We start from the raw sequence: 26,888 nt of genomic DNA, 5'->3' as shown, positions 1-26,888 counted from the left end.
CCTCAGCATTTGGACTTGTTTTTAATTAAATAAATACACAGGCTTTAATGAGACTAGGTCTCTGGAATCCTGCAGGGTCTTCCAATAAACTGAGATAAGATCCTTAACCCAAAGGCCTTTGCATCCCCTAGTGAACAGGGACAGGTGGGCATTCCAGCAACTGGGAAGGATGATCACAATGAAGCAAATTCTTGAGAGGTCAGAAAGGACTTGGCGGGCATGGAGGGTGCAGTCGCATCTACTACTAGGCTAGATGGGAAAGGTTCTTGCAGTGTAATGAGTTTTTTCAGGAATGGAATAGCAGTTGCCATCAGTAATAAAAAAGCATGGCTCATTCTGCTTGGGTGGAAATCCCAGCTCCTGTTCCACCCCCGGCTAACCTTACATTGATCACTCAAATTCTCTAAGGAAAGCTTCCCTGCTTTTACCACTGGGATAATAAGAATACCTCCATCAAAGTTTGCTATAAACAAACCTCAAATGGCTGCTAATTTAAAAGCTTTATCTGCATACCTCAAACCATGTTACTCCTCTGCTCAAATTCCTCTCGGAGTTGATGTCGTGGCTTAGCGGTTAGCGAACCTGACTAAGATCCATGAGGATGCAGGTTTGATCCCTAGCCTCACTCAGTGGGTTAAGGATCTGGCATTGCAATGAGCTGTGGTGTAGGTCACAGACACGGCTTGGATCCCAAGTTGCTGTGGCTGTGGTGTAGGCCGGCTGCTACAGTCTGATTGGACCCCTAGCCTGGGAACCTCCATATGCCATGGGTGCACCCCTAAAAGACAAAAGACAAAAAACAAAACCAACCCTCTAATGCTTTCCATTTCATCAAGAGGAAAATCCAAGTGCTCTTTAGGACCTTCATGGCCTGGTTGTTCCCTGCTAGCTCTCTGCCCTCACTGTCACTCTCCCCGGATCCACGATCCTAGCTGCACCTGCGGGTCCTGGTACACAAAGCAGCCTACACTCTCCCACCTCAAGGCCTTCAAACTTGTTCTCTTACCCACTGTCGGCTCCTCTTCTAGTCGTTTGAGATACGATGTCACCTCTTTAGATGGGACCACCTGACCACATTGGATGAAACAGCCAACTACACCTTTCCAACACTCCGTGAATATGTGGTAAATGAAAAACAGCAGGATTTCAGGGTTGCCCAAAAGTCTCCTAGATGTTGGCACGCAGTTGGCTCCCAAGCCTGTGAGGTGTATAGCCATGGCCATAAAAGACCATTAACATTTCTCACCCCAGGTGCCCAGTGGTCCCTGTTCCTCACTCATTAAGCTGCAGGCAACCTCCCTGCCACAATTTATCCTGGGGTGGGCGGGATTCCTACCACGGGTACAGCCTGCAATCCTCAGGGGCTGGAAGAGTCCTGGGCACCATGCAGAGAGGAGATGGACTCCTTTCCCAGGGCTGTCACTGGCCCCAGGTGGTTCACTGACGACACCTCCCCTCTCCGAGGAGTCCTGAGCAGTCTTTATCTGCTTTGGCCACCCGCCCCATGACCAGAGTCCAGAGTCCTCCAAGTAGGATAAGGGTAAAGAACACACCTGTTCGCTCCTCCAGCAGCTTCTTCTCCTGTTTCCCTCTCCACAAGGAAAGAAAAGAGCTCTGGGCATCTGCTCTGTATAGATACTTCTAGATGCAAACAGAAATCAATAGTGGGGTATGTATGTGAGAAAGGGGATGCTCCAAATAGATTAATAATGTCCATGTGATGCCTTTATGCAAATTAGAAAAGAAGGTCCCCTTCTTCAGAATGCCTTACTTCTATCTCTTAGAAAATTGTCATAACACATAGACCAATTTACAGTGTCAACAACCTGAATTGTGTTTGTCCAAATGCCCCACTGTGCAAGTTACCTGAATTAAGTAGGTCCCTTCATCCAGGGCTTGCAACATTGTAGGCCACGTTTGGCTTCTTTAGTTAATCATGTCCATTGACATCAGGAGCGAAATCAGCAACCTGGACCTTCCCACAATTCTCAATCGTTAGCAGATGACCAACCCTCCAGGCCCCTCTCTCTCAATCTGTGAAATGGGAGCAAGCATACTATGAGGGGCATGAGGGTCCTGCCTGCCTCCCAGGCCACCCCAACCGCCTTCCAGGTGTCAACCTGATCATCTCACCTACAGCCAGGTGGAGTAGAAGGCTGGACACAAGGCAGAGGGCAGGCCATTTGGTTGACTAAGACTGGCGCCATCCCTCTGCTGAGGCATTGGCCAGGAGGCATCTGGGAGGGAGCAGTGAGGCTGAGCCTCACCTCCTCTCCCCATCCAACCAGGAGCAGCCTCATCCACGGCATAGACTCCACCTCAGACCTACAGGAGACTCCCAGGGATGGAAATTGGAGGTTGGGAGGGTGGAATGTCTACGTTGTTCTGTTTGTTTGGTTTGAAGAAGAGCATTCCAGCTATGGGGCTGGATTTTTTTGTGGAGGACCAAGACCTAAAGTCTCGGCTTCCTTCTCAAACCAACAGGCCACACACTGGGGAGCTCCCAGCAGATCCCACTGCCTGCTCACTCCTGCTGGTTGTGTCCCCTCCCCTGGGCCCCCAGCTGCCCTGATGGCAGACCTTGGTGCTCCATTTCTCTTTACCAGAAGCAGAGGGAACACTCAGCTGGGGTGCAATGTGCTTCCTGGGAGACTGGGTCCTGAACTCATAACATGGCAGGTGTGGGTGCCAGTAGCAGCTGGACAGGCCATCTCTCTAGTCCCAGACTGCACTACACTGATGCCATCTATACCATCCACTCCCTGGCCCTTCTTCCCTGCACCCAGAGGGTGGGAGAAAGAGCAGCCTACTGAGTGATGGGACACAGAGACACAAAGGAGAGAAGTGCTCACAAAGTGAGCAAGATAATGAAACTCAAAATGAAGCAGAAGCAGGAGTAGTTATGACTGGGGTTCTGGAGTTAAAAGGGGGTCTGAATCCTGATTTGAATTCAATGATCTCAGCATGACATTGGACAAGTTACATAATATTTCTTAAGACCAAGCATCAGTGACCACATTTATGAAAAGGAAAGAATAATATTTACCTCACTGTACTAGTTGGGGTCCCAGCAGGAGATAGAAACTATATCAGTTATTTCAACAGAAAGAATTCAATATAAGAAATTGTTAGTGTTCCCACTGTGACTCAGCAGAAACAAACCTGATTAGTATCCAGAGGACACAGGTTCAATCCCTGGCCTCACTCAGTGAGTTAAGGATCTGTCATAGCCGTGAGCTATGGTATAAGTCACAGATGTGGCTCAGATCCTGCGTTGCTGTGGCTGTGGTGTAGGCCGGTGGCTGTAGCTCTGATTAGACTCCTAGCCTGGGAACTGATTAGACTCCTAGCTTACTGCACCTGCGGCCCTAAAAAGCAAAAGGAAAAAAAAAGAAATTATTGAGTGGGAACAAAATTACTACTTAGGTAACTGAAAGCGTAAAAAGATATTCCAATTTCACTGAGGTAGCAATGGCAGGAAGTAGCTATCACCCTTTGGATGAGGAGAAAAAAGACAAGGATCTGGAATTATTAAATTTAGAAACCTAACTAGTGTTCCCACAGGGCCAAGAACTGAGATATCTGAGGAGGGGCATGGATGGGATGGCACTGGGGTCTCAGAGTGGACTTGAGGAGGCTGGTTCCATAAGTGTTGAAAAAAGGCCGGATTCAGCTATCTTGGTTGCAGTGAACTCCCCTGCCAGGGCTCCTAGGGAGACTGGAACAGGAAGCAGACAAGAAGCTGCAGGTCCCTCCTCCCTCCCCCAGCCTTGCAGCCTCCCTCCACGGCCCCAGTTGGCAGAGCCCAACATGAAGCAGCTGGCAAAGCAGAAATGTGGTTTGCAGAGTCTTGGTTTCAGCATCTCAAAGCAAGTCTAGAGGGCTGGGTTTGGAGCTCCGAGACTTTAGTTGAACAAATGACCCATTCATAGTTAGGATTAAATGGAAAAATGTACAGTCATCCCCCGACCCCGACCCTCTAATTCTGGATTTTGCTCTGCATTTTCAGTTACCCATGATCAATTTCAGTCTGAAAATATTATATGGAAAATTTCAGAAATAGGCAACTCCTAAGTTTTAAAGTTTATGCTGTTCTCAGGAGTGTGATGAAATCTTACTCTGTTCCACTCTATCCCGCTGGGCATGCAAATCATCCCTTTGTCCAGCACATCCCACTGGCTCGTTAGTCATTTAGTAGCTGTCTGGGTTATCAGCTGTCAAAGTCTCACAGTGCTTGGTTCAAGTAGCCCTTATTTTACTTAATAATGGCCCCAGAACACAAGAGTAGTGATGCTGGCAATTGGATACACCAAAGAGAAGCTGTAAAGAGCTTCCTTTATTTGAAAAGGTGAAAATTCTCACTTAATAAGAAAAGAAAATGTATTAAGATCTATGGTAAGAAGAGATTTTTTTTTACCCATGAAATTGTGAAGAAGGAAAAGGAAATTTGTGCCAGTTTTACTGTCACAGTTTAGACTGAGAGTTATGGCCACAGTGTATAAAGACTTAAGTTGAAAAGGTATTAAATTTTTAGATATTTAGAGAGAGAGATCACATTCACATAACTTTTACTCCAGTTATTGTTAATTTTATTTTATTACTAATTATTTTTAATTTTTTATTGTGCCTAATTTACAAATTAAACTTTATCATAGGTACGTGTATCTAGGAAGTAAGTTGAAGGAAGAAAGACAAATGTTATATGATATACTTATGTTTGGAATCTAAAAAATAAAACAAATGAATGTATTTACAAACCAGAAACAGACTCACAGACATAGAAAACAAACCTGTGGTTACCAAAGGGGAAAGCAGGTGGGGGATAAATTAAGAGTATGGGATTAACGGATAAACTACTGTATATAAAATAGATGAACAACAAGGACCTATTGTATAGGACAAGGAATTATAGTCAATATCTTGTAATAACCTGTAATGGAAAATAATCTGAAAAAAATATATGCATATAACTGAGTCACTTTGCTCTACACCTAAAACTAACATAATATTGTAAATCAACTATAATTCAGTTTAAAAAACCCTCCAAATCTCATGAATTACAATAGCAATGCTTACTTCTTACACATGTGTGTTGGCCCTAGGTCAATGGCAGCTCTATCCACACTCTTTTCACTCAATGTCTAGGCTCACGGAGCTGTTCCTATGAGGAGTATTAATAATTTCATGGCAGAGGGAAAAGAGAAGATAGCGGGACTTCACACTGAGTTCTTATGCTTTTGCTTGGAAGTAAGATGTGTCCCTTTCACTCACATTTCATTAGTCAAAGAAAGCTGCATGGCTTCTTCTGTATTCAGTAGGAAGAGATGTATGGTATTCATTAAATTAGTGATGCTGCAATTCCTATGACCAATCTTGACATCCGTGATTATGAGCACATAAAATGAATAAAACAATCCACCACCCCATCCTAGTCATGGATCCTACTGCCTCGTACCTGGATGAATTCTCATCTAATCTGGCCCCAATGAAACTATTGCCACAGATCCTTCTGGATCTCCCTGCCTATTGTGTCTTCATTTCACATCAACAAAAGTGGAGTGGTTGCCATGTTGTTATTTCCTAAGTCCCATGATCATCTTGTCATTCTCTTGCTCAAAGCCTGCAACAGGTCCCTATTACCAATCAATTCAAATCTAAATTCTGCAGCCTAGTGTTCAAGGCTTTCCTCAACTGGTCCTCCCTTTTATGTTTAACTGCATCTTAGCCACAGCTCCTCAGCTGCAGATCCAGACAGGGCTCTGTTGCTTTTCTTCGAAACTACTCTGAGACTTTCCTGTGATGTTAATCTTTGCTTGTGTTTCTTCTTCATCCCTACCTTCCTCTCTTTTCCAACCAATTTATGTCCTTCAATCTCTTTAGGAATTGTCTCAAATCTTGTTTAAAAAAAAAAAAAAGAAAGTCTTTGAATAACTGCCCTCACCATTTGGGGAATCACCAAAGATGGCTGACCTACAAAAGTCATGTTTTAGTCACAGAATGTGTGAGTGGAGGAGAAAGCACAGGGAAATGAGAGATCGCCTAAAGACCATGGAAAGTAGATTAAAGACTATTTTAATCACCTGCTCTTTCCCTGAGAACCCTGACAGAGGAGTGGGCAGGTTTGGAGGGTGATGGAAATCATATCATTGCTACAGGAATTATTACTATTCTTTGTGGAAGTAGGAGTTGGAAACACGAAATGCAAATGTTTTTAAGTTGCTTGTCCAAAAGCAGGCAGTCCTGTTTTCCTGAAAACATGTATAGAAATTAAGAGTATTAAACTAATCAAAATACTTCCTTCATATGAGGGAGAGGGAGATTCTGTTCCTAGAGAGTTAAAAACTTTATCCCCCAATCACACCCTACCTATCTGCCCTCTGCATGGCCTTCAGTGGTGTGCTTCTCATACATGCTCTTTAGTTTTGCTCTTTTCTTTCATAATTAAACTCACAGTTCAGTGAGCATTCATATGAAGCTTAGTATGTACTGCTTTTTACCCAGGACTTCTAAATTCATGATATCTTTCTTCTTACAAATATTATCAGCACCTTTATTTTTTTTCTATCCAATTCTTCGAAAAATAAACAAGCCAAATTTACTTAATTCAACAAAATAGTCAATTTGTTGCCTGAATGTTAATCAACAGGTTGTTTAGTAATGTTATACCCACAAGGAAGGTTAAAAAAAGTATAGATTGAATAAAAGTTGGATTTATAACATACATATAAATCAATACATTAATTATATGTATATATACATTTTTAAGAACTTTTTGTTTTCAACTCTGGAATCATTGTTGGGACTGCTGTCTGGCCCTTCTCAGAACTCTTAACCTGAGGGTTCAGAGGAGTTCCCATCGTGGCTCAGTGGTTAACAAATCTGACTAGGAACCATGAGGTTGCGGGTTCGATCCCTGGCCTTGCTCAGTGGGTTAAGGATCCAGCGTTGCCTTGAGCTGTGGTATAGGTTGCAGACACAGCTAGGATCTGGTGTTGCTGTGGCTCTGGTGTAGGCCAGCAGCTACAGCTCCAATTGGACCCCTAGCCTGGGAACTTCCATATGCCTCGGGAGTGGCCCTAGAAAAGGCAAAAAAAAAAGACAAAAAAATATGTGTGTGTGTGTGTATATATACATGAGGGTTCAGAAAGTCCTGGAAGTATTGGCCTAACCAACATCAATGGTAGTCAAAAGTTGACCACATAACTCCCAAATGCCATAGCTTATTCTGGAAACCCCAGGCTATGCTTGTTTGACCTTCCATAGGACTAACTTGCACATTTAATTGGGTGATCCAGGAGCAACTGTGTGGCCTGCATCTGCATGTCTGACGTCTCAACCTCATTTCAGGGATTAAGAAAAAAAAAAAAAAAAGAAAAAGCAAAGGAAGATTTCGGTGGATTTTGGAAGGTCTAGAAAAAGGTTCTTCAGCCAGCATGACTAGTTGCCTGTCCTTACTTAGGTTCTGAACTTTGTTGGTATGACCTGAACCCCTTTAGGAGTCCAATGATACTTTTGAACCCCTTTTCAGAAAAAAAAAGTTTTAAAATTTCTGAAAAAAAAATGCAATTAGAAAGGAAGCTAATTAGGAGTTCCCATTGTGGTGCAGTGGAAACAAATCTGACTAGGGGGAGTTCCCGTCGTGGCGCAGTGGTTAAAGAATCCGACTAGGAACCACGAGGTTGTGGGTTCGGTCCCTGCCCTTGCTCAGTGGGTTAACGATCCGGCATTGCTGTGAGCTGTGGTGTAGGTTGCAGACGCGGCTCGGATCCCGCGTTGCTGTGGCTCTGGCGGAGGCTGGCGGCTACAGCTCCGATTCGACCCCTAGCCTGGGAACCTCCATATGCCGCGGGAGCGGCCCAAGAAATGGCAAAAAGACAAAAAAAAAAAACAAATCTGACTAGGAACCACAAGGTTTCGGGTTCGATCCCTGGCCTCACTCAGTGGGTTATGGATCTGGCGTTGCGGTAAGCTGTGGAGCAGGTTGCAGATGCGGCTCAGATCTGGCATTGCTGTGGCTGTGGCGTAGGCCGGCAGCTGTAGCTCGGATTAGACCCCTAGCCTGGGACCCTCAATACACCGCAGGTGCAGCCCTAAAAAATCGAAAGCAAGCAAGCAAGCAAGCAAGCAAGAAAGCCGATTAGAAAAAAAAATAGTTAATACCCATATCTCTTTATTAACACCTTAACAAGGCCTGGAGGCAGGTCTAATGACTACTGTGATTTGGACACAACGATAAGTGCTGACAGCATTTTGAGATGTCTGCAGAGACTATAAAGTGACATATGTGATTTCTCTTGGGGAGAGTTACAGGTACTGCCAATAACTGTGGCTTGTTTTCTACACTTGAAAGGCAAGTTTTAATTTTGGTCTGGGATAATGCAAATGAAGATACAATTCCCCTTCCAAGTTCACGGACTCCTCCCTTCCATCAGGTGTCGTTAATAGATAGACCTCAGGTGAAGAATGCCTATTAAAGGATTGTTTCTAAGTAAAATATAAACTATCCATGTTCATGAGAGTCATTCACATACCTACTCAGGAATGTGGAGGTGACCCGCTGTCACCCTGGGAAGCTGCTCTACAACTAGCGAGCACCATGCGGTAACCCGGGATAGATGCTCAGAGCAAATCTATTGATAGACTGAAGAAAGGACTGGAGAGACAAGGCAGTGGGGTTGGACATAGTTCTCTAAAGTCTCTTCCTGCTGCTCTAACATTTTGAGACTCTATGGCTCTCTGACAGATGCAGAAGGAATTCAGTGAAGCCAGCTCAGAGTCCTGTGGCTGCCAGGAAATGACCGCAGGAGACAGTTTGGTAGGGGTGGGAGTTGAAAGCTTGGGGCTGACTTGTAACTCTGTCTCTAAGATAAAGATCCAGATCAGATCAGAAAATGGGGTTGTTGCATCCAGGGACCGCAGAGGGTAAGCAAAGGGCAGGGGAACAGCTGAGACAGCCCAGCTGTTTTTCTGCTGCCTGTCTATCAGCCCAGGCAGCAGACAGAAAATTCATTCATCAGGACCCTGGCTCATAATTCTCTAGAAAAGGAGATCAGTTAAAGCTTTCGTGTTTCTGACAGGTGTGATTAACTGAAAGTGTTGACAGTTGACAGTGGACACCTCTCACCCCTAGCACCTAGGAAAGGAATGAGAAAGGCAGAATTCTTCCCACCTATGGAATTCCTGGCAGGACTATAGGTTAGAAATTAAGAAGGCCATAATATAAAGCAATTGTTAAGGATAATCATTGTCACATATATGATGAATAAATAGATGGATGAATTTATTCCAATTGAGATTTTACCCAAGTTGTAGCTGCCAGACCAGGCCACAGCCACTTTAATGCAGGATCCAAGCTGCATCTGTGTGACCTACACCACAGCTCACAGCAAAGCTGGATCATTAACCCACTGAGCAAGGCCAGGGATCAAACCTGTGCCCTCATGGATGCTAGTCAGATTCGATGCTATATAGCTATATATCTATTTAGATGCTATATATATATATATATATATATTTTTTGGTCTTTTTGCCTTTTCTAGCGCTGCTCCTGTGGCATATGGGGGTTCCCAGTCTAGGGGTCCAATCGGAGCTGTAGCTGCCAGCCTACACCAGGGCCACAGCAATGCAGGATCCAAGCCACATCTGTGACCTACACCACAGCTCATGGCAACTGGATCCTTGACCCACTGAGCAAGGCCAGGAACCGAACCCGCAGCCTCATGGTTCCTAGTCTGATTCATTAACCACTGTGCCACAACGGGAACTCCAGATGCTATATTTTTAGAGTAAGATTGTCTGAAATCTGCTATTAGATTTGATTTTTTTAAAAAAGCACCTACAGGAGTTCCTGTCATGGCGCAGTGGTTAACGAATCCGACTAGGAACCACGAGGTTGTGGGTTCGCTCCCTAGCCTCGCTCAGTGGGTTAAGGATCTAGTTGCCATGAGCTGTGGTGTAGGTCACAGAAGTGGCTTGGATCTGGCACTGCTGTGGCTCTGGCGTAGGCTGGCGGCTACAGCTCCGATTAGACCCCTAGCCTGGGAACCTCCATATGCTGTGGGAGCAGCCCTAGAAAAGGCATAAAGACAAATGAATAAACAAACAAACAAACAAACAAACAAACAAATAAATAAACAAGCACCTACATTGGAGCTCTCTTGTGGCACGAAGATTGAGGATCCACTGTTGTTATTGCAGCCAGATAGAAAAACAAGACAAAACAAAACTCCTGCATTGTATTTTACCTTCTTTTTTGGAAAATCAAGCAGAATGAGTTACAGTGACTTTGCTATTTTGACATCCCCCAAAGTAGACAAATTATGTGTTTCTTGTACATACACTTAGATTGCCATCTCAATGAAAGAGCTACACTTTTGTTATTAGAGGAGGGCATAAAACTGAGCATCATCAGAAGTGAGGTTTTTCAGCAGAATGATGGCATCAGGAGCAAAGATCCAGACTCTAGCAGATTGTTCCCACCCTGCCTGAAGCCATACATCCTAAGGACCTGAGAAAGCAAGGAAAGAAACAAGTTTGGAACAGACTGTTGCACACTTTCTCAGCTGAAGGGGTGCTTCCTATGGAAAGAAGAGGGTACTGCTGTCTTAGGGGAACAACTCTTCTAGACCTTCTGCAAACAAGCTGGGTTGGTTGATAGACAGATGAGAGCTTGAGGATGTGCTGTTGTGCCAAACAGGAGCAGGCAAAGGGCAAACACAAGTAGCAGTGGGGGGTACCCTGCCCAGGGGAGACTATCTCAGAAAAGCGCCATACAGTGGTGTTTGAATCTACTTCTCAAGGGAAATTGGCCTGGCCAAACTCATATTTGGGCTTTTTAAGTAATCAAGGTCAAGGCTTGGTTTAGATAGGTCATCACTGCTCTGAGTGCTTTATCTGAACTATCATCTGAATGGACCTGCCTTCTGGACTTCCCTCAGAAAAGAGAATTTTCTCCAAGAAAACCCATCTTGAAATCCACTGTGAGTTGGATAATTCAAAATGCAGCAGGAAACAAATGAATTCACGACAAGATTTTCTTCCGAAATCTGGTTACAATTTTAAAATTTGATTCTCGGTCTCCCTGACTGCAGGAGAGGTAAAATTTCATAGAACTTTCAGTGCATCTTTATTTTCTTCAAGCACCTCTGAAACTGTATTAGGTGGAAATGCTAATAAGTACATGCAGGGGGAAAGAGGCTTTCCTTAAGCAAATACTTTTTTTGTTTAATTGTTAAGCAAAGGTATGCAATTTTCTTCACTGTGGAGTTCCTTAAGGTGTTTAACCTGTTACTGTGCATCATGAATTTCTAATAGAGGAGGTTAAACAGTCTGTATTAACTAAACTATAGGAACCTTTCATTATCAGGGCAAGGATTAACAGCTCTCTTCAGGATATGGTTTGGGAAATAATATTGATACATTATTATTATCTAAAACCCATACTTTATTCAGTGCTCTCCTTCGTAGACATGCATAAAAATAAATCGTCTGATAGTTAACATATAAACCCCATCTTCTTAATCCTTGATTGCCTATAGTTTAGGCTCTAAACTATTTAAATAGATTACACTAGGCAACGCCCAGTAATCCACCCAGGTCTGGCCTGAGACCAAGGCTGACAACTGCATTTTCCATGCTGCTAGGCATGACTCAGTTGATGTCCAAGTTATTATAACTTCATCAATGTGTAAAGAATATCTGTCCCTCCCCAAATCTCCCAAAATATTTGCTACTAACAACAATTTTCTTCTATCAAAAAACTTTCATGGAGTTCCTGTCCTGGCTCAGCAGAAACGAATCTGACTAGTATCCATGAGGACAAGGGTTCGATCCCTGGCCTCGCTCAGTGGGTTAAGGATCCAGTTGCCATGAGCTGTGGTGTAGGTCACAGACATGGCTCAGATCTGGTGTTGCTGTGGCTCTGGCATAAGCTGGCAGCTGCAGCTCTGATTGGACCCCCTAGCCTGGGAACCTCCATATGCCTTGGGTGGGGGTCCTAAAAAGGCCAAAAAAAAAAAAAAAACAACTTTCATTATATGTGCTTAGCACTTTAAAACTTTGAACTCTATATGCAGAAGATTATTAATAAATGTTGAAACTAAAGTTGAGCAATTAGCTGCACCAGACTTGGGTTGAAACCCTGTCACTCTCCGCTCAGCTACCCAGCATCAGGAAGGGGCATCAGCAAGCACAGCTTCACTGAGTGATGCTGAGACAAGTCGAAAGCCAGGCAGGTGGTTTTCAGACTCCTTCAAACAAGCCTCTCCCATCCAACAGCTCATTGGAGCCACTTTTTGTCTGAAAGTAAAGTTATGCCCAACAATACATAGATTCAGTGCTTCTGCTCTATGAAAACCCAAGCTACCTTCTTTAATTAGATGCCAGGGGAGTTTGCTTTTAAAGGCTTTTCTTCTTTCTCCTCTTCTAATCCTTAAGACATCATCAAGTTAAGAAATTTTGAAAAGCTTTTTAGAATAATTTATTGTTTAGCCTTTGTAACAGAATGTTTGTATCACACCCAGTCCTTTTCCTTATTTGATTTTGTGTAAATTACTGATAGGATTCAGTGAGTAGGCATCAGCCATGATTAGAGACGTCTCCAAATTGGCAGTTGAAAGTAGTAAATCCTCTGCAGACCTCCTCAAGGATAATCCTCAAAGGTAATCATTGGCCACTATTTCTCTCAGATTTTTAAAGAATAACAGGAGTTCCCATCATGGCTTAGTGGTTAAAGAACTCGACTATCATCCATAAAGACCCAGGTTTGATACCTGGCCTTGCTCAATGGGTTGAGGATCCGGCATTGCTGTGAGCTGTGGTGTAGGTTATAGACACCACTCAGATCCTGAGTTGCTGTGGCTGTGGTGTAGACTGGCAGCTAAGCTCCGATTGGACCCCTAGCCTGGGAACTTGCATATGCCTCGAGTGCAGCCCTAAAAAGACAAAAATAGCAAAAAATGAAAATAAAAAAATAAAGAATAGCAAACTTCCTCAGTGTTGCAGCTCCACAAAATGCACATTTAAGGTCAAAAGAAGTCAGAAATCTTTCTACTTCACAAATTTTTTTTAAGTAAGATATGTCGATCTCACCTGTCTTACTACAATGGCCTCATGAAGAATATGTTTTGTTTTGTTTTGTTTTGGCCATGACCACAGCATGTGGAAGTTCCTGGGCCAGGGATTTGAACCTGCACCATAGCAGTAATCCACAGTACAGCAGTGGTAATGCTGGATCCTTAACCAACTGAGCCACCAGGGAACTGCCAGGAATACGTTTTTAAAAAATCTTTTAGAGAAGACATTTCTGCTACCGAAACGGACACCAATAGTCTATCTGTGCAGCTAGAGAGGACTGTAGGACCAGAGGGATATTATGGGTTTTCTTTTGTTCCCACAAACCAAGTCATGGTAAGTCCCTGAAAAGAAGATATCAGCTAGTTGGAGCTTTCACTGGACTGAAAGAAGGCTAACAATACGCGCTTGTAGACAATCTCACCATAGAGAATTCCTGCCTAGTTCTGACCTTTCCTGTTCTGCCACAGAACACCCTTTGTACAGTTTTGACTCCTCAGGTCAAAAGGCATCGCGCTTCTTACAGCAGCATGCACTGAGCAGTGTCTCTCCAACACATCTGAAGAAAACTGTTGGTGATGGTGGGGTTTCCACACTGGGGCCTCTATTACTGTTGGAGTCATCCTTGAGCCCTTGATTTCTCCCCTTCCTGACAAGCAATCCATTTGTAAATCCCATCTCTCCAGAATCCAACCACTTCTTGTCATCTTCCTTATCCAAGCATTTATCTTTGGCCTCAAATGCTGAAATGGCCACTAATCAGTCTCCCTGTTTCATTCTTGCTGCTTCTATCCTCGGCTCAGAGTGATCGTTTCCAGATATAAGCTATATCGTGTTCCACCAAAACCCTATAAAACGTTCCCTTCACACTCAGAATACAAACACAGTGTCTTGACCGTGGCCCACAGGGCTGGTGGCTCTCCTCACAGCTCTCCACTGCCTCTTGTGCTCACCTCTGGCCTGTCTGCTATTACCTCCTTGTGCTCACCCCTCACTCCACTCCAGTCTCACCAGCCACCTCACCTCACTGGTCCCCATACACTCCTTTGGGGCCTCATACTTGCTCTTCTCCCAGTGAGCTGTGTGACTCCTTCCCTCACGCCCAAGGGCTCTGTCTGGTGTCATCTTATCAGAAGCTGGCCACCCTACCCTGCTCACTCTCTGACCTCTTACCATTCTTTATTTTTTTCAGCATTTATCACCACCTGACATCTTTATTTGTTTGGATGTTTGTTATCTGTCTCTCCTACAGGAACATATGCTCCAGGAGGCAGAGATCTTGTTGGTTTTCATCAACACTGTGTTCCCATAGAAGTAGGATCTCAATAAATACTTCCTGAGTGAGTAAATGAATGAATGAATCAGAGTTTATTTTTATAGGTAATGCCCAGCCCATTGTAGTCCCAGAAGTAAGTGATGGTACTCATTAGAAAAAAAGACAAAAAAGTATATGCTTAAAACCTGGAGTTCCCGTCGTGGCGCAGTGGTTAACATATCCGACTAGGAACCATGAGGTTGCAGGTTTGATCCCTGGCCTTGCTCAGTGGGTTGAGGATCCGGCATTGCCATGAGCTGTGGTGTAGGTCGCAGACACGGCTCAGATCTGGCATTGCTGTGGCTCTGGCATAGGCCGGTGGCAACAGCTCTGATTAGACCCCTAGCCTGGGAACCTCCATATGCCGCAGGAGCAGCCCTAGAAAAGGCAAAAAGAAAACAAACAAACAAACAAACAAAGGCATCCTAACCTTGGGTTAGACTGCTTTAGTTCTCCTTCTTTTTTGTTTTGTTTTTTTGTCCTTTTTGGGGCCACTCTCATGGCATATGGAAGTTCCCAGGGTAGGGGTCAAATCAGAGCTACAGCCGCCAGCCTGCACCACAGCCATGCTGCAGTATCCAAGCCGCATCTGCAACCTACACCATAGCTCACGGCAACGCCAGATCCTTAACCCACTGAGAGAGGCTAAGAATCAAACCTGTGTCCTCATGGATCCTAGTCGGGTTTGTGACTGCTGAGCCAGGACAGGAACTCCTTGAGTTATCTCTTAAGAAGAAAAGAGAAAAGAATGCTCTGCGGTTTTGCAAGCTGTGAATGAGTGAATCGCTCTACAATCAATGTTTCCATCTGTTCACACAGACTTCTTGCGATGACCTACCACTGGTTTTTCAGTTAGGAGAACAGGGGCGTGAAGAGAGTCTAGGTTGCAGAGTCAAATCTGATGAAACTCATATTCACTGATATTTTATGGAAAGCCTTGTCTTTGGATTTATTCCACAAACTAAAAGACAAGAGCTCATTTCTTTAGACTTCAAAATAATTTCCAAAACCTGAGGTGAGAGGGTTTTTTTTTTTCAAGCAGGTTGAATGTACAAAGATTGGAATCAGACTTGCCAAGTTAGAACTGTCTTCCTTTCACTGGGAGGAGGGTGGCTGCAGCCAGAGGCCCAGGAGTTAATTGATCCTGAGTCATCTCTGGGCCATAGGAAATGCCAGCGACAGCCCTTTCCTGGACACAATGCCAGGCTTGGCTCTGACAGCCCTGTCACCTTCCTCTGAAGGGCAACTTGTTTTGTTTGCTTTCAAGTGATTGGTATGGAGGGACTTAAATCAGAGGAGAAGTGAGAAAAGGATTACAGCATCCAGGACCCCATCTGGGTCTCATTTTTGGTGGTGAATGATCCACAGGATGAAAAACAAACAAACCAAGAGGGAGACAGTTGGATACAGAGCCAGACCTGGGACAAGGGGCCTGGAGACAAAGACAGACATATTGAAAGGTGCCTTGGAGAATTTCATTTCTTGATGACAGCTGCTTTGTGATTCTCCTAGCGTCTCTTATTTACCAAGAGGCAGTTTGCACGGTGATGCAGAGCTCAGACTCGGAGGGAGAACTCTGTCTCCAAGGCCCTGCTGCCTGAGCCGCTTTGCAACCAAGCTCAGGTTACACAGCTTCTCCTGACTCAGTTTCCTCATCTAGGGAATGGAGGTAAAACAGTCCCAACTTCAGAGCAGTAAAGTGAGAATGAAATAGGCCATACTAATAAAATGTTTACCAGTGTCTGGTACATGCGAAGTGCCCTATATAAAGCTACCTACAATAAAGACGAATCCTGAGTGAAGTCCGATGGGGATTTAACATAAGCAGATGAAGCCTGGGTTCCAGCCTCTAGGTTTCCCAGGTGCCTGGCAGTGGCTGGGAACTAAGGTGCTCCAGGGGGGATGGGAAGCCAAACTACCACCAAGAAGCATTTCTAGGTAAGCATTTCTGGTTAATTGCCCAATGCAATATCACGAGGAAAAGGCCTGGAATTGCCAAGGCATCAGTAATTTGTTGTCATGGTTTGTTTTTTCCTCTCTCCATTTTAAATAAGTATATACTTTCTTATCCAGTTTATTTCTCATTTTCTTAAAGAGGGACCCCCAAATTATATTATCTTCAGGCCCCCCAAAATCTGGATCCATCTCAGAATGGTATAATTAAATCTTCACCACAACCCTGAAAAGTGGATATGATCACTATTTCACAGTCAGGAAACTAAAGTGCAGGAGATAAATGCTATCTCCAGGGACATACGCTAGGATCAGACTCTTGTCACCAACATTCATGGCAGTGGTATTCACAACAGCCAAAAGGTGGAAACAACCCAAATGCCCAGCAACAGATGAATGATTAAATAAAATGTGGTATATCCATACAATAGAATATTGTTCAGCCTTAAAAAGGAATGGAATTCTGATACATGCTACGATGTGGTTGAACCTTGAAAGCATTATGCTAAGTGAGCTAAGCCAGACAGAGAAAGTTTTATTATATGATTCTACTTATATGAGGTAGGTACCTAGGACAGTCAGATTCATAATTGCACCCATCTGCAGGTCAGCCATAGAGTCTGGCAAACAGGTGGCCATGCAGGACACCACACACACACAGTTACACCAGTGCCAAAACCAAAGAAAAGCATTCATCTCCCCTGCCCTTTTAGCTACTCACTACAAAATGTTTTCATGGAAAGACAACAGGGAGACTTGGATATAAAGCAGGTAACATAAACAAAAGTCCCCAGGGTTCAAATTGGCTTCCAGCCAGGCTTACTCAGTGTTTACTCTCCAAGGAGTGTTTTGAGGTGCCCTGGGGCTGACCCAGCTGGCCCTAGATTGTTATTCTCTGACATGAATGAAGGGCTGGGTCTGGGCAAGACCCAAGCCAAATACTGTGAGTCAGATGGACTCACGTGCCTTCCCGAGGTCAAGGCTCCATGGAAGACAGTCCATTTCTAAACCCCAGAAGCAAAGGCCAGCTGAAGCATGGCATGCAGTGGGCATTGCCTCCCTGGCTGTGGGGTGCTCTGCTATGATACCCGCACCTCAGCTCAGAACTCCTGAATAGGTTCAGAGCCCCAGAAGGAGTTAGACTCCCCAGCTTGGGCTCTGAGCATCTTAGATATAGGATTCTATCCTCTGGGCCCAAGCAGCCTCTCTGAAAATCTAGATGGTGTGACTTAGGATCTCTTGATTTTAAGAAATACAGAGATGCCCTCAACCACCTCCAAGCAATGGGATTTTATTGTCAGAAGACACATTGTTTTAAAAGAGACAAGATCCTGGGGAAACCCAGGAAGAAAAGGGCCCCGAGAGACCCAGCCTGGGAGGGTGTTTGGGATCAATGGCAGCTGTTGTCCTGGACCATGTTCCCTCCCCTCGACAAAGTGTGTTTGTGGGTCTAATTCTAGTGTTTGTCCATTCACATGGCTCAGGGCCATTCTCAGCTGCTTTTACTACTGGTACTCTCAACCCAGCACTTGTCCACTGTCCACAGCTTCGCTCTGCCTCAGGCTTCTGTCTTCTTGCTGCAGGAGATTCCCCCCACCCCCACACTGGCTCAAAGCATCACTTGTCCTTCAACCTGATATCCTCTCTCTGCCGGCTTCAGCTCCTATTATCGAACCCCTGATTTTTAGTCAGTATTTTCCAGTTTAAATTCCATATATAGACAGAAACAGGGGCAATAAATCTTGGTGGTCTGGCTAAGGGGACACAGTTTTCATTTGGGACATTTTACACAGCGCTGGCCAGTTTATGGAACCATTAGGGCTACCTCCATCTCCAGGGGTGTAAACGGGTCCTTTCTAGGAGAGGTCTCCAGCACCACATCTTTAGGAAGCAAGAATATTTTCCCTATGCTGAGTAGCCTGGTACAGATCAATCAGGGTGGTACCAGGGTAAAAACAGTGTGGGTGGATGTTCTCTTGTAGCATTGTTCCACTTTATATTTTCTCTTAAATTCTGCCATTTTTCTCCACTATCCATTTTAAGCCTTTTCTCAGTTTTCCTCACAACCCAAGCAGGGTACAACTTTCCCATTTAAATTGCATTATGTGCCTTCTAAAACCTTGTATTCATTTACACATCTACTCACTCAATATTTATGGGGTATCTGCTTTGTAAGAGGTAAAATACTGGTCAATGAAGATGTAACATTTATCCATTTACTTGATGAATATTAATTGACTATTTGCAAACTATCTGGCATTATGCTCCTTGCTGGGAATATACAGATAACTAAGTCACTGCCTTTGCCTGATATATAGTAAAGGATTCAATAAACACTTGTTGAATAAATCAATGTCTCAAAGAACTTCACAGCTTATGTGGGAAGAATGGCAAGGATTTTGGCAATTACAGGCAAATTGGAAAGGGCGATCCTGGGGAGGGTCCACAGGAAGGGAATCCTGGCAAGGCCAGAAAGATCTCTCTGTGGGCACTAATATCTGTGCTGAGACCTGGACCCTGAGCTGAGTTAGTCAAGTGAGAGGAATGAGGAGGAGGAAAGGGCCTCCAGGAAGCACAAATGGTGTGTGCAGAGACTTGGATATAGGGGAGGGAATGAACAAGGGAGGGGCTGTGATTGGGGACAGACAGTAAATAAAGCAGTGCAGTTGGGATTTTAGGGACTGGGGTAGAAGTCTGTACATGGGATAGTACAGGGTCCTTGACTTAAACACAGGATCAAGTTTTCTGGGGTTCCTCTTGGACTTTGCTGCTACTGCCTGCAACCATTTGGCAGAGGGGCATGGAGGTGGTCTAGAAGGGGTATATTCTACTTCTACTCATACATTCCATTAGCAAGAGCTTGTCTTTGGGGTAGATGGTTAGCAGAGGTAGTCTAATTGGGTTCCCAAGAAGAAGAGATTTTGATGGTAGTGAGAACCTCAGAGAAAAGTTTCTAGCAAGTGGACAGATGGCATCCCTGATCCCAGCTCATCCAAAGTGCCTGATGGTGACTTCCAGAGAGGTCAGTGGGTGGACAGACAATTCAGGGCCTGAGGGACAGCCTCTGGAGCCCAGGGCAGCACTGAGTCCGAGTCACTTCAGGCAGTCTTACTGGAAGCAAGATATCTTCCAAAGTGAGATTTGAAAATTGCACATCAATATGGAGAAAAAGTTGGATTTCAAATAAGAGATTGTCAGGAATACGAATGGCTTGAGATTTTACTCTCAAGCTAGTGTTAGATCATCACAGATTCATGGATGCTGACAGGGACGTGAAAGCCTGATTCAGAGAGAAAGGACTTTATCATGGACAGTGAAAGCAGTAGCCAGAGGGTCAGCATTTTCTTTCACCAGTTCCCCAAGGCCGATCCCCCCAGGATGACACAAAGGGGAAGAGGTGACACCTGTACATGAAGAGAGCTGTGTTACAAGAGAGGAAACCTGAGCTTAGGGAACCTGAATTTTTTATAATGGGCAGTGAGCATGCCTGTTCCTGATTCTGGAGAGTGACACTCTATCTTTCCAAACTGTAAGCAAATCTGCTCCTTAATTTTGAGGTAGACAGGATCTCTATCTTCCTAAGCTGTAGGCAATTTACTCTTTGCCCTATAGACAGACAGATTTCTATCTTCAAAGGCTGATCAGTTGGCCAACATCCTTGAAAAGATAATCGGGAACAAAGGCAGTCAGACAGTTTGCTTGCAAAATGTGCATAAATGTAAGAGATACTGGAGAATTGTCCTCCAGCAAAGGTAGGTTCTTTTTAGCAAGAAGGAGAGGTTTTTTTTGTTTGTTTGTTGTTTTTTTGTCTTTTTGCCTTTTCTAGGGACGCTCTTGCGGCATATGGAGGTTCTCAGGCTAGGGGTCTAATCGGAGCTGTAGCTGCCAGCCTACGCCAGAGCCACAGCAATGCAGGATCCGAGCCACGTCTGCAGCCTACACCACAGCTCACGGCAATGCCGGATCCTTAACACACTGAGCAAGTCCAGGGAACAAACCCACAACCTCATGGTTCCTAGTCAGATTCATTAACCACTGTGCCATGACAGAAACTCCAAGGAGTGTTCTTTAGATAATAGTTTCCTTTATTAGATTCTTCCCCCCCTGACCTCTAGTGTTGGAAGGCTCCAGGGCTCAGTCCTCAGAGCTCTTCCCTTCCTTAGGGATCTCATTCAGCCTCATATCTTTATTTTATTTTTAAATTTTTTTGTCTTTTTAGGGCCACACCCATGGTATATGGAAGTTCCAGGCTAGGGGTCCAATCGGAGCTATAGCTGCCAGCCTACACTGCAGCCACAGCAATGCAGGATTCGAGCCATGTCTGTGACCTACACCATAACTCACAGCAACACCAAATCCCTGACCCACTGAGCGAGGCCAGGGATCGAACCCACATCCTCATGGATTCTAGTCGGGGTTGTTTCCACTAAGCCACAATGGGAACTCCCCTAGCCTCATATCTTTAAATCCATGGTAATGATCCTAGATTTACAGATGATAGTTCCGTAACATCCCATTTGCTGAGTCAGATATCAAACTTCATGAGACACATCTTCGCTTGGTCATCTCCTAGATGTCTTCAAGTTAACATCTTCTTGAGTCCCATCCTCTACACAATACCTGATCCTTCCCCAGGGTCACCCCTCTCAGAAAAGAGTTTCATATACTCTGTTGCTCAGGCTAAAAATCTTTCTTCCACATTCACATTCAATCCATAAGCACATTCTGTTTTCAAATGCTATCCTGTATCGGACCACCTCTGCCCTCCTACATCACCACTATCCTGGTTCCAATCACTCCTAGAAAACAGCCGTAAATTCCTAATTGATCTCCCACCTTCCAGTCTAGCCCCATATTTTCTAAGCTTCATGGCAGTCAGAGTGATGATTGTTTTAAAATGTAAACTAAGAGTTCCCATCATGGTGCAGCAGAAATGAAGCTAACTAGGAACCGTGAGATTGCAGGTTCAATCCCTGGCCCCGCTCAGTGCGTTAAGGATCCAGCATTGCCATGAGCTGTGGCTCTGCAGAGGAGGCTCGGATTTGGTGTTGCTATGGTTCTGGCATAGGCCGGCAGCAACAGCTCTGATTAGATCCCTAGCCTAGGAACCTCCATATGCCACAGGTGCCGCCCCCTGGAGAAAAAAAGACAAAAGACTAATTAATTAATTAATTAAGTGTAAATTAAATTATACCATCCCCCGCTTTCAATCTTCCAGTGACATTTTAACACATTTTGAATAAAATTCAAGGTCAAGACTACGTCCAATCTGACCTTTGCCTCTAAAGCTGACCTCATTTGCTACCACCCCCTCTGTCCCTTCTTGTACTCTGCCATCCCTGAAAATGCTTGGTCTGCCATCAGAGCCATGCCACTTTGTTGCCCAAGTCATTTAGGGCTCTTTCAGACATCAGCTGATCGGGGATGTCTTCCCTGACCATACCAAGTAACATAGCACACCTTTCCGAACCATCAGCCATTACCCATTGTTATCATTTTTCATAGCCCTTATGACAGCGTGATTTTAAGAATCAGTCTTCCCCTACCTGCTACCCCCCAGCATAGAATATATACTTCATGTGTCAAGAGTTTGACTTTGTTTACTGACCTATCCTCTGCTTCTAGAACAATATTTGACCCAAAGTAGATGCTCAATAAATATTTATTGAATGAATGGATGAATGTGTGAATAAATAAATGAGTGACAACATACAAGTCTTATCCAGAGGTAATAGGAGAGGCACAGATAATCTGCGCCTCCATCTTTCTCTTCAAGCTAAACCAACCAATTTCATATAAATGTATTTTTCTCCCCAAAGGTAAACTTCCAACTCTTTAATAATTCTGGTTTCTCTCTGCAGGATTCTTGCCATGTTCTTCCAGATTCCAGTGTATGATGGAGTGCAAAATTGAACATAGCCTTCTGAGAAGAACCTGAGCAGTCTATAATTAGTTTTCCTCACTTCACAGGTTTCACATGCTACCTAGAAATATACTTTCAAAAGATAATCTTCCAGGACTAAGCCTAGCCACAGTGAAGCCTGTCTAAGGTCAGGCAGTTTGGAGAGTATCAAAGTGAATATTTGCTTGCAGTATCTACAAATCCCAATTACTGTCTGGAATGCATTAAGAAAAATTCTTAATCAAGCTCATGAAGTTAGCCATAGAGGGTATATATCTGAAATTTGTCACTCTTTTGTTCAACAAATACATATCTTCTATGTGCCAAGCCGTGAGCTAGAAACAAGGACAGTCCACGAGGAAAAGAACTTGGTCACTACCGGGAGGGGAGGGATTCTGAATCTTAAGCATCATTGTTTCTGTTTCCATTGTCGTTGTTTGAGATTCATTTTGGTCTAATTTAATTTTAATATATTACATTTTTTTTCTAATAATGCTTTTAAATAAGAATTCTCTACACATGGAAAAAGAGATTTTATCCAACTTTAAAAACAAGAGAACACAGTATTTTTCTCTCCCTAGCCTGCCTTCTAAATTGAAAAATAATCATTTTTATTTTTCAGAGTTCATCTCAATTATCTGCAAAAGATTTCACAATGAAACAGAAAAATCTCAGGTATTCTCCTTTAGCTCATTTTTAAAACCCTCCTCTACATAATATATATTTGTATTTTATTTATCATCTTTACTGTTTACATTAATTTAAAATGATTTTAAAAACAACTTTAGACCATACTTTAATTGCTCTTTTGACATTTCACTGATCAGTATTTTACTAAAGGTGTCAACTTTCTCTAGGAAGCAGAGAGACTAATAGAATTTACACAAAAATTTCTACTGAATGAATTTCCCCACCTTCTTGGTGATTGTACACCTGCCTTCCTTATAAGGAGAACAAGGAAGTAAATCATGTTGAAGTTGCTCTTAAACACAGCTTTTCTTCTTTACCTGTCCAGGTAGCTTCTGTTTTCATTTCAGCCTTAATGAAAACTTTTTAATTTACATCTCAAGTTTCTTTTCAAAGCAGTGTAAGTAGTGTTTACAGTTTCACACTTGAAGAAAGAAAGACTTTTAACGATGTTCAGCTTTGGTCTTGTAATGTTGAAGGTAATTCATTTTTTAATCTGTCTGCACAGCGAGAACTGAAACGGATGGGGATTGAACTGCTTTGCCTGTTCTTTCTATTTCTAGGAAGGAATGATCACGTACAAGGTAAGACGCAAGTTCTCTGATATATTGCTTTTGTGGTATGCTTGACCTGTCATTTGGTTCAGAAACTAGATCCGAAGTCATTTTTTTATTTTGATCTGTTCAATTGCTCCTTTGCCATTGAACGAACTCTAACAAATTACAGGCGACGCAGGGCTGTTCCCACAGCAAATGCTCTGGGCTTAAGGTAAATAAATACAAAGGTTCCTTGGGCACTTAAATGAGGAGAGTGAAACAGCACTACTGCACAACAGGACTTCTTAATACCCTTATGACAATCGTTTGGGTAATTTTTCTGGCTATTTTATTGTACATCAAAGGCTTCCACTTGAGAGTGAAAACTTTGAGGGGAAAAAAGATTTATTTTTAAAATGAAATCATCGTACATTTGAGAGAGCAGTGTTCTTTAATGGACGCTAACAATTTTTTTTTAAATTAAAGGAGATGATAAATATGATGATCCTGTATTTGTGGACGTTGACATATTTTCATACTTGAAGAATCAAAGAGAATGATTGTTTGGGGCTAAGACACATATTTTCAATGTGATTGATGTCAACTATGAACTTTACTATGGATTGCTAACATTTTGAGGACAGATTTTTGGAGACTAAAAAATAAACTTTGGTATTGTTTTGTTCAAATACTTTAAGAGCTGTATGGCTCACAAATGGCGTGGCTGAGAGTGTGCTGAATCCCTTGTGTCTTGCTGGGTTTAAACACAGGTGGCTGTGCCCTGGGAGGTGCAGAGACCTGTGAAGACTGCTTACTCATTGGACCGCAGTGTGCCTGGTGTTCTCAGGAGGTAAAACAAATGACCTCAACACATTTGTCAAAAGGGCAGTTACATTTACGATGATTCCATCTGTGATGGTTCTGAGAGTGTCCTGCTTTCCGTGGGGTTATAGGCATGAAACAAGTCAGGGAGGGAAAATGTAAGCTTTAGTGATTCAAAGTGTCCTTTGTGTAATGACATTCAAAAGCATTTTGAGAAGGGAGTGAATGTCAAATTATTCTGAAACATACTTAACACAAGATTCTTTAACCTGATGCCTTCTCTTTCATTGTATTTTTTATTGAAGTATAGTCAATTTACGATGTTGTGTTAGTTTCAGGTGTACAGCAAAGTGATTCAGATACACATATATACATTCAGATATACACATATATATATTCTCTTTCATATTCTTTTCCCTTATAGGTTATTACAAAATATTGAGTATAGTTTCCTATGCTATACAGTAGGTCCTTTTTTAATGTATGTATGTATGTATGTATGTATGTATGTATGTATCTTTTTAGGGCTGCACCCACAGCATATGGAGGTTCCCAGGCTAAGGGTCGAATAGGAGCTTTAGCTGCCGGCCTACGCCACAGCATGTCTGAGACCTACCTCACAGCTCACAGCAATGTGGGATCCTTAATCCACTGAGCAAGGACTGTATTGAACCCACATCCTCATGGATCGTTGTCGGGTTGGTTAATTGCTAAGCCACAACGGGAACTCCAGGTCCTTTTGTTTTAAAGCCATTTCTCACTGCTTCCATGTAAGATGCTGAGGCTCTGGGTAACCATCATGGAGATGATCTTTTCTAAAGTTCAGCATATGTTTAACCTCAATATCATGGTCGTGTTCCATCTGGGGACCAGCATCTTTTCTGAATCGCTGCTAAGATCTAAAAGGTGTTCTAGGGCGGGGGTAAACTTTACTGCTGAGACGTTATCCAATGCTTTTAAAAATGACATGCACTTAGTGACTCTGTACCATACCGATGACCAAGCCCAAAATAGACGTTCCTCATCTGATCAAACTGAAAACTATGTGAAGGTAGTGGAGGGGACGGGGGAATGTACAGCCGTCCTGCGTCACTGCCTCCTGTGACACTAGAGAGCAGTCTGTAAATGATTCCTGGGAAGAAAAAGCTGTCTGGGCTCTTTTTGGAATTGAAAACAGTTCTCTATTGAATCTCATAAAGAGAAGCTTAAACACATATCAAACCCTACAAATGTCAAGCTCAGCAAGAGTTGAGTAGCACGTTTGAGGGGAATGAACCTGGTCGCCTGACTCAAACCAGGCTGTCACCGTTAAAATCCACATTGCAGAGCACCTGTGTCTATGGCAGAAGGCCTCCCAGACCACGAGGTGCAAACCCAGCTCATTCCCCCTCTTCTGCCTCCACCAAGGGGGCTCAGGAAGAAGGGCAGGAAATTACGAGGTTTTGCACTCACTCATCAAAAGCAGGCTTGGGGATATACAAAGAGGGAAAAACCCACATTTTTTGACATTGACTCCTTAAAGAAGTCAATGTTAGTTTGATGCCAGAGACATGAGATGAAAAGTCAGTCTAACAAGATGACTACTTCTGGAATTTTCACTTAAATGCTTTTTTTAGTACTCATTTAAGAGAGCCCCTTAAGTTACCCCTGACAGCTTTACTGGTGGACAATACTTCTTAGTCAAGTTGTTATCAAATGTTAAGGTCAGATTGGAGTTCCTGTCATGGGTCGGTGGCTGATGAACCTGACTGGCGTCCATGAGGACTCAGGTTCGACCCTTGGCCTTGCTCAGTAGGTTAAGGATCTGGCATTGCTGTGAGCTGTGGTGTAGGTCACATTCACAGCTCGGATCTTGCATTGCTATGGCTGTGGTTTAGGCTGGTGGCGACAGTTCCTATTGGACCCCTAGCCTGGGAACCTCTATATGCTGCGGGTGCAGCCCTAAAAAGACCAAAAAAAAATTATGTTAACATCAGATTATTCTGAGGAGTCACTCTCTCCACAATAGTAGAAGTAATATCAATAGAGACAGTTGGAGCAAAAAGTAAATTTGGCTTCTGCTTAGAGCAGATAGAAAACCGTTTCCAGGATTAACACCCTCTCTAATCTTTTGGCGAACACAGTGATTACAGGTGGTGGCAGTGACACTACGTTAAGAAGGATTCTGAGGTCTTATGAAGCCATGGTTTGCTTTGAATACCTCATGAGAAGTTACAGAATCTGCTACCGCTCTCTAGGGTCTCCAATAAGCACAGGCCTGGCTGATAGACAACAAATTATATTCTCAAAAATCAATTTCAGAAGAAATGTCCTAGTAGGTGAAACAGCAAGAATGACTTAGAATTCTAAGGAATGAGGTAAAACAATATGAGCCTGGTTTGCTTCTCTCCAAGCATGAGAGTTGAAAGGCCTCGAGTTCAACATTGCCTAGAGACCTGCCAGCTCTAGAGCACCCTTGGCTATTAGGTAGGGTAGGTGTTTATTTCTCGACCACATCACTCTGTTCTGGATGTCCCAGGTTGGCCACATCTCTGCCTGGAAACACTCCATCTCATTGTCTCTGGGGACCCAGGTAGATTAGAAGGGAACTGGGGAGCTCCTG

The 26,888-nt window shown here is 43.5% G+C and overlaps 1 protein-coding gene across 6 annotated transcripts in view; it reads left to right on the top strand.

Annotated features, from left to right (window-relative positions):
* The window catches only part of ITGB6 (integrin subunit beta 6), a 128,168-nt gene that overhangs the window by 29,232 nt on the left and 72,048 nt on the right, over positions 1-26,888 (top strand). Inside the window, exons 2-4 of one of the 6 annotated variants that reach the window (XM_047772714.1) lie at positions 22,864-22,916; positions 23,437-23,512; positions 24,235-24,314. In XM_047772714.1, the coding sequence (XP_047628670.1) occupies positions 23,452-23,512; positions 24,235-24,314 (141 nt within the window). In that variant the 5' untranslated portion in view covers positions 22,864-22,916; positions 23,437-23,451. Of the gene's footprint in view, positions 1-22,863; positions 22,917-23,185; positions 23,329-23,436; positions 23,513-24,234; positions 24,315-26,888 lie in introns of those variants that run through there. The other 5 variants (XM_047772715.1, XM_047772718.1, XM_047772716.1 and 2 more) reach the window with 5 other exon arrangements.

This window comes from Phacochoerus africanus, chromosome 3 (assembly GCF_016906955.1).
Source record: "Phacochoerus africanus isolate WHEZ1 chromosome 3, ROS_Pafr_v1, whole genome shotgun sequence".
In the NCBI taxonomy this organism is placed as follows: Eukaryota; Metazoa; Chordata; class Mammalia; order Artiodactyla; family Suidae; genus Phacochoerus; species Phacochoerus africanus.
The sequence above is the reverse complement of the archived record's forward strand: the minus strand, read 5'-3'. Positions and strand labels throughout refer to the sequence as shown.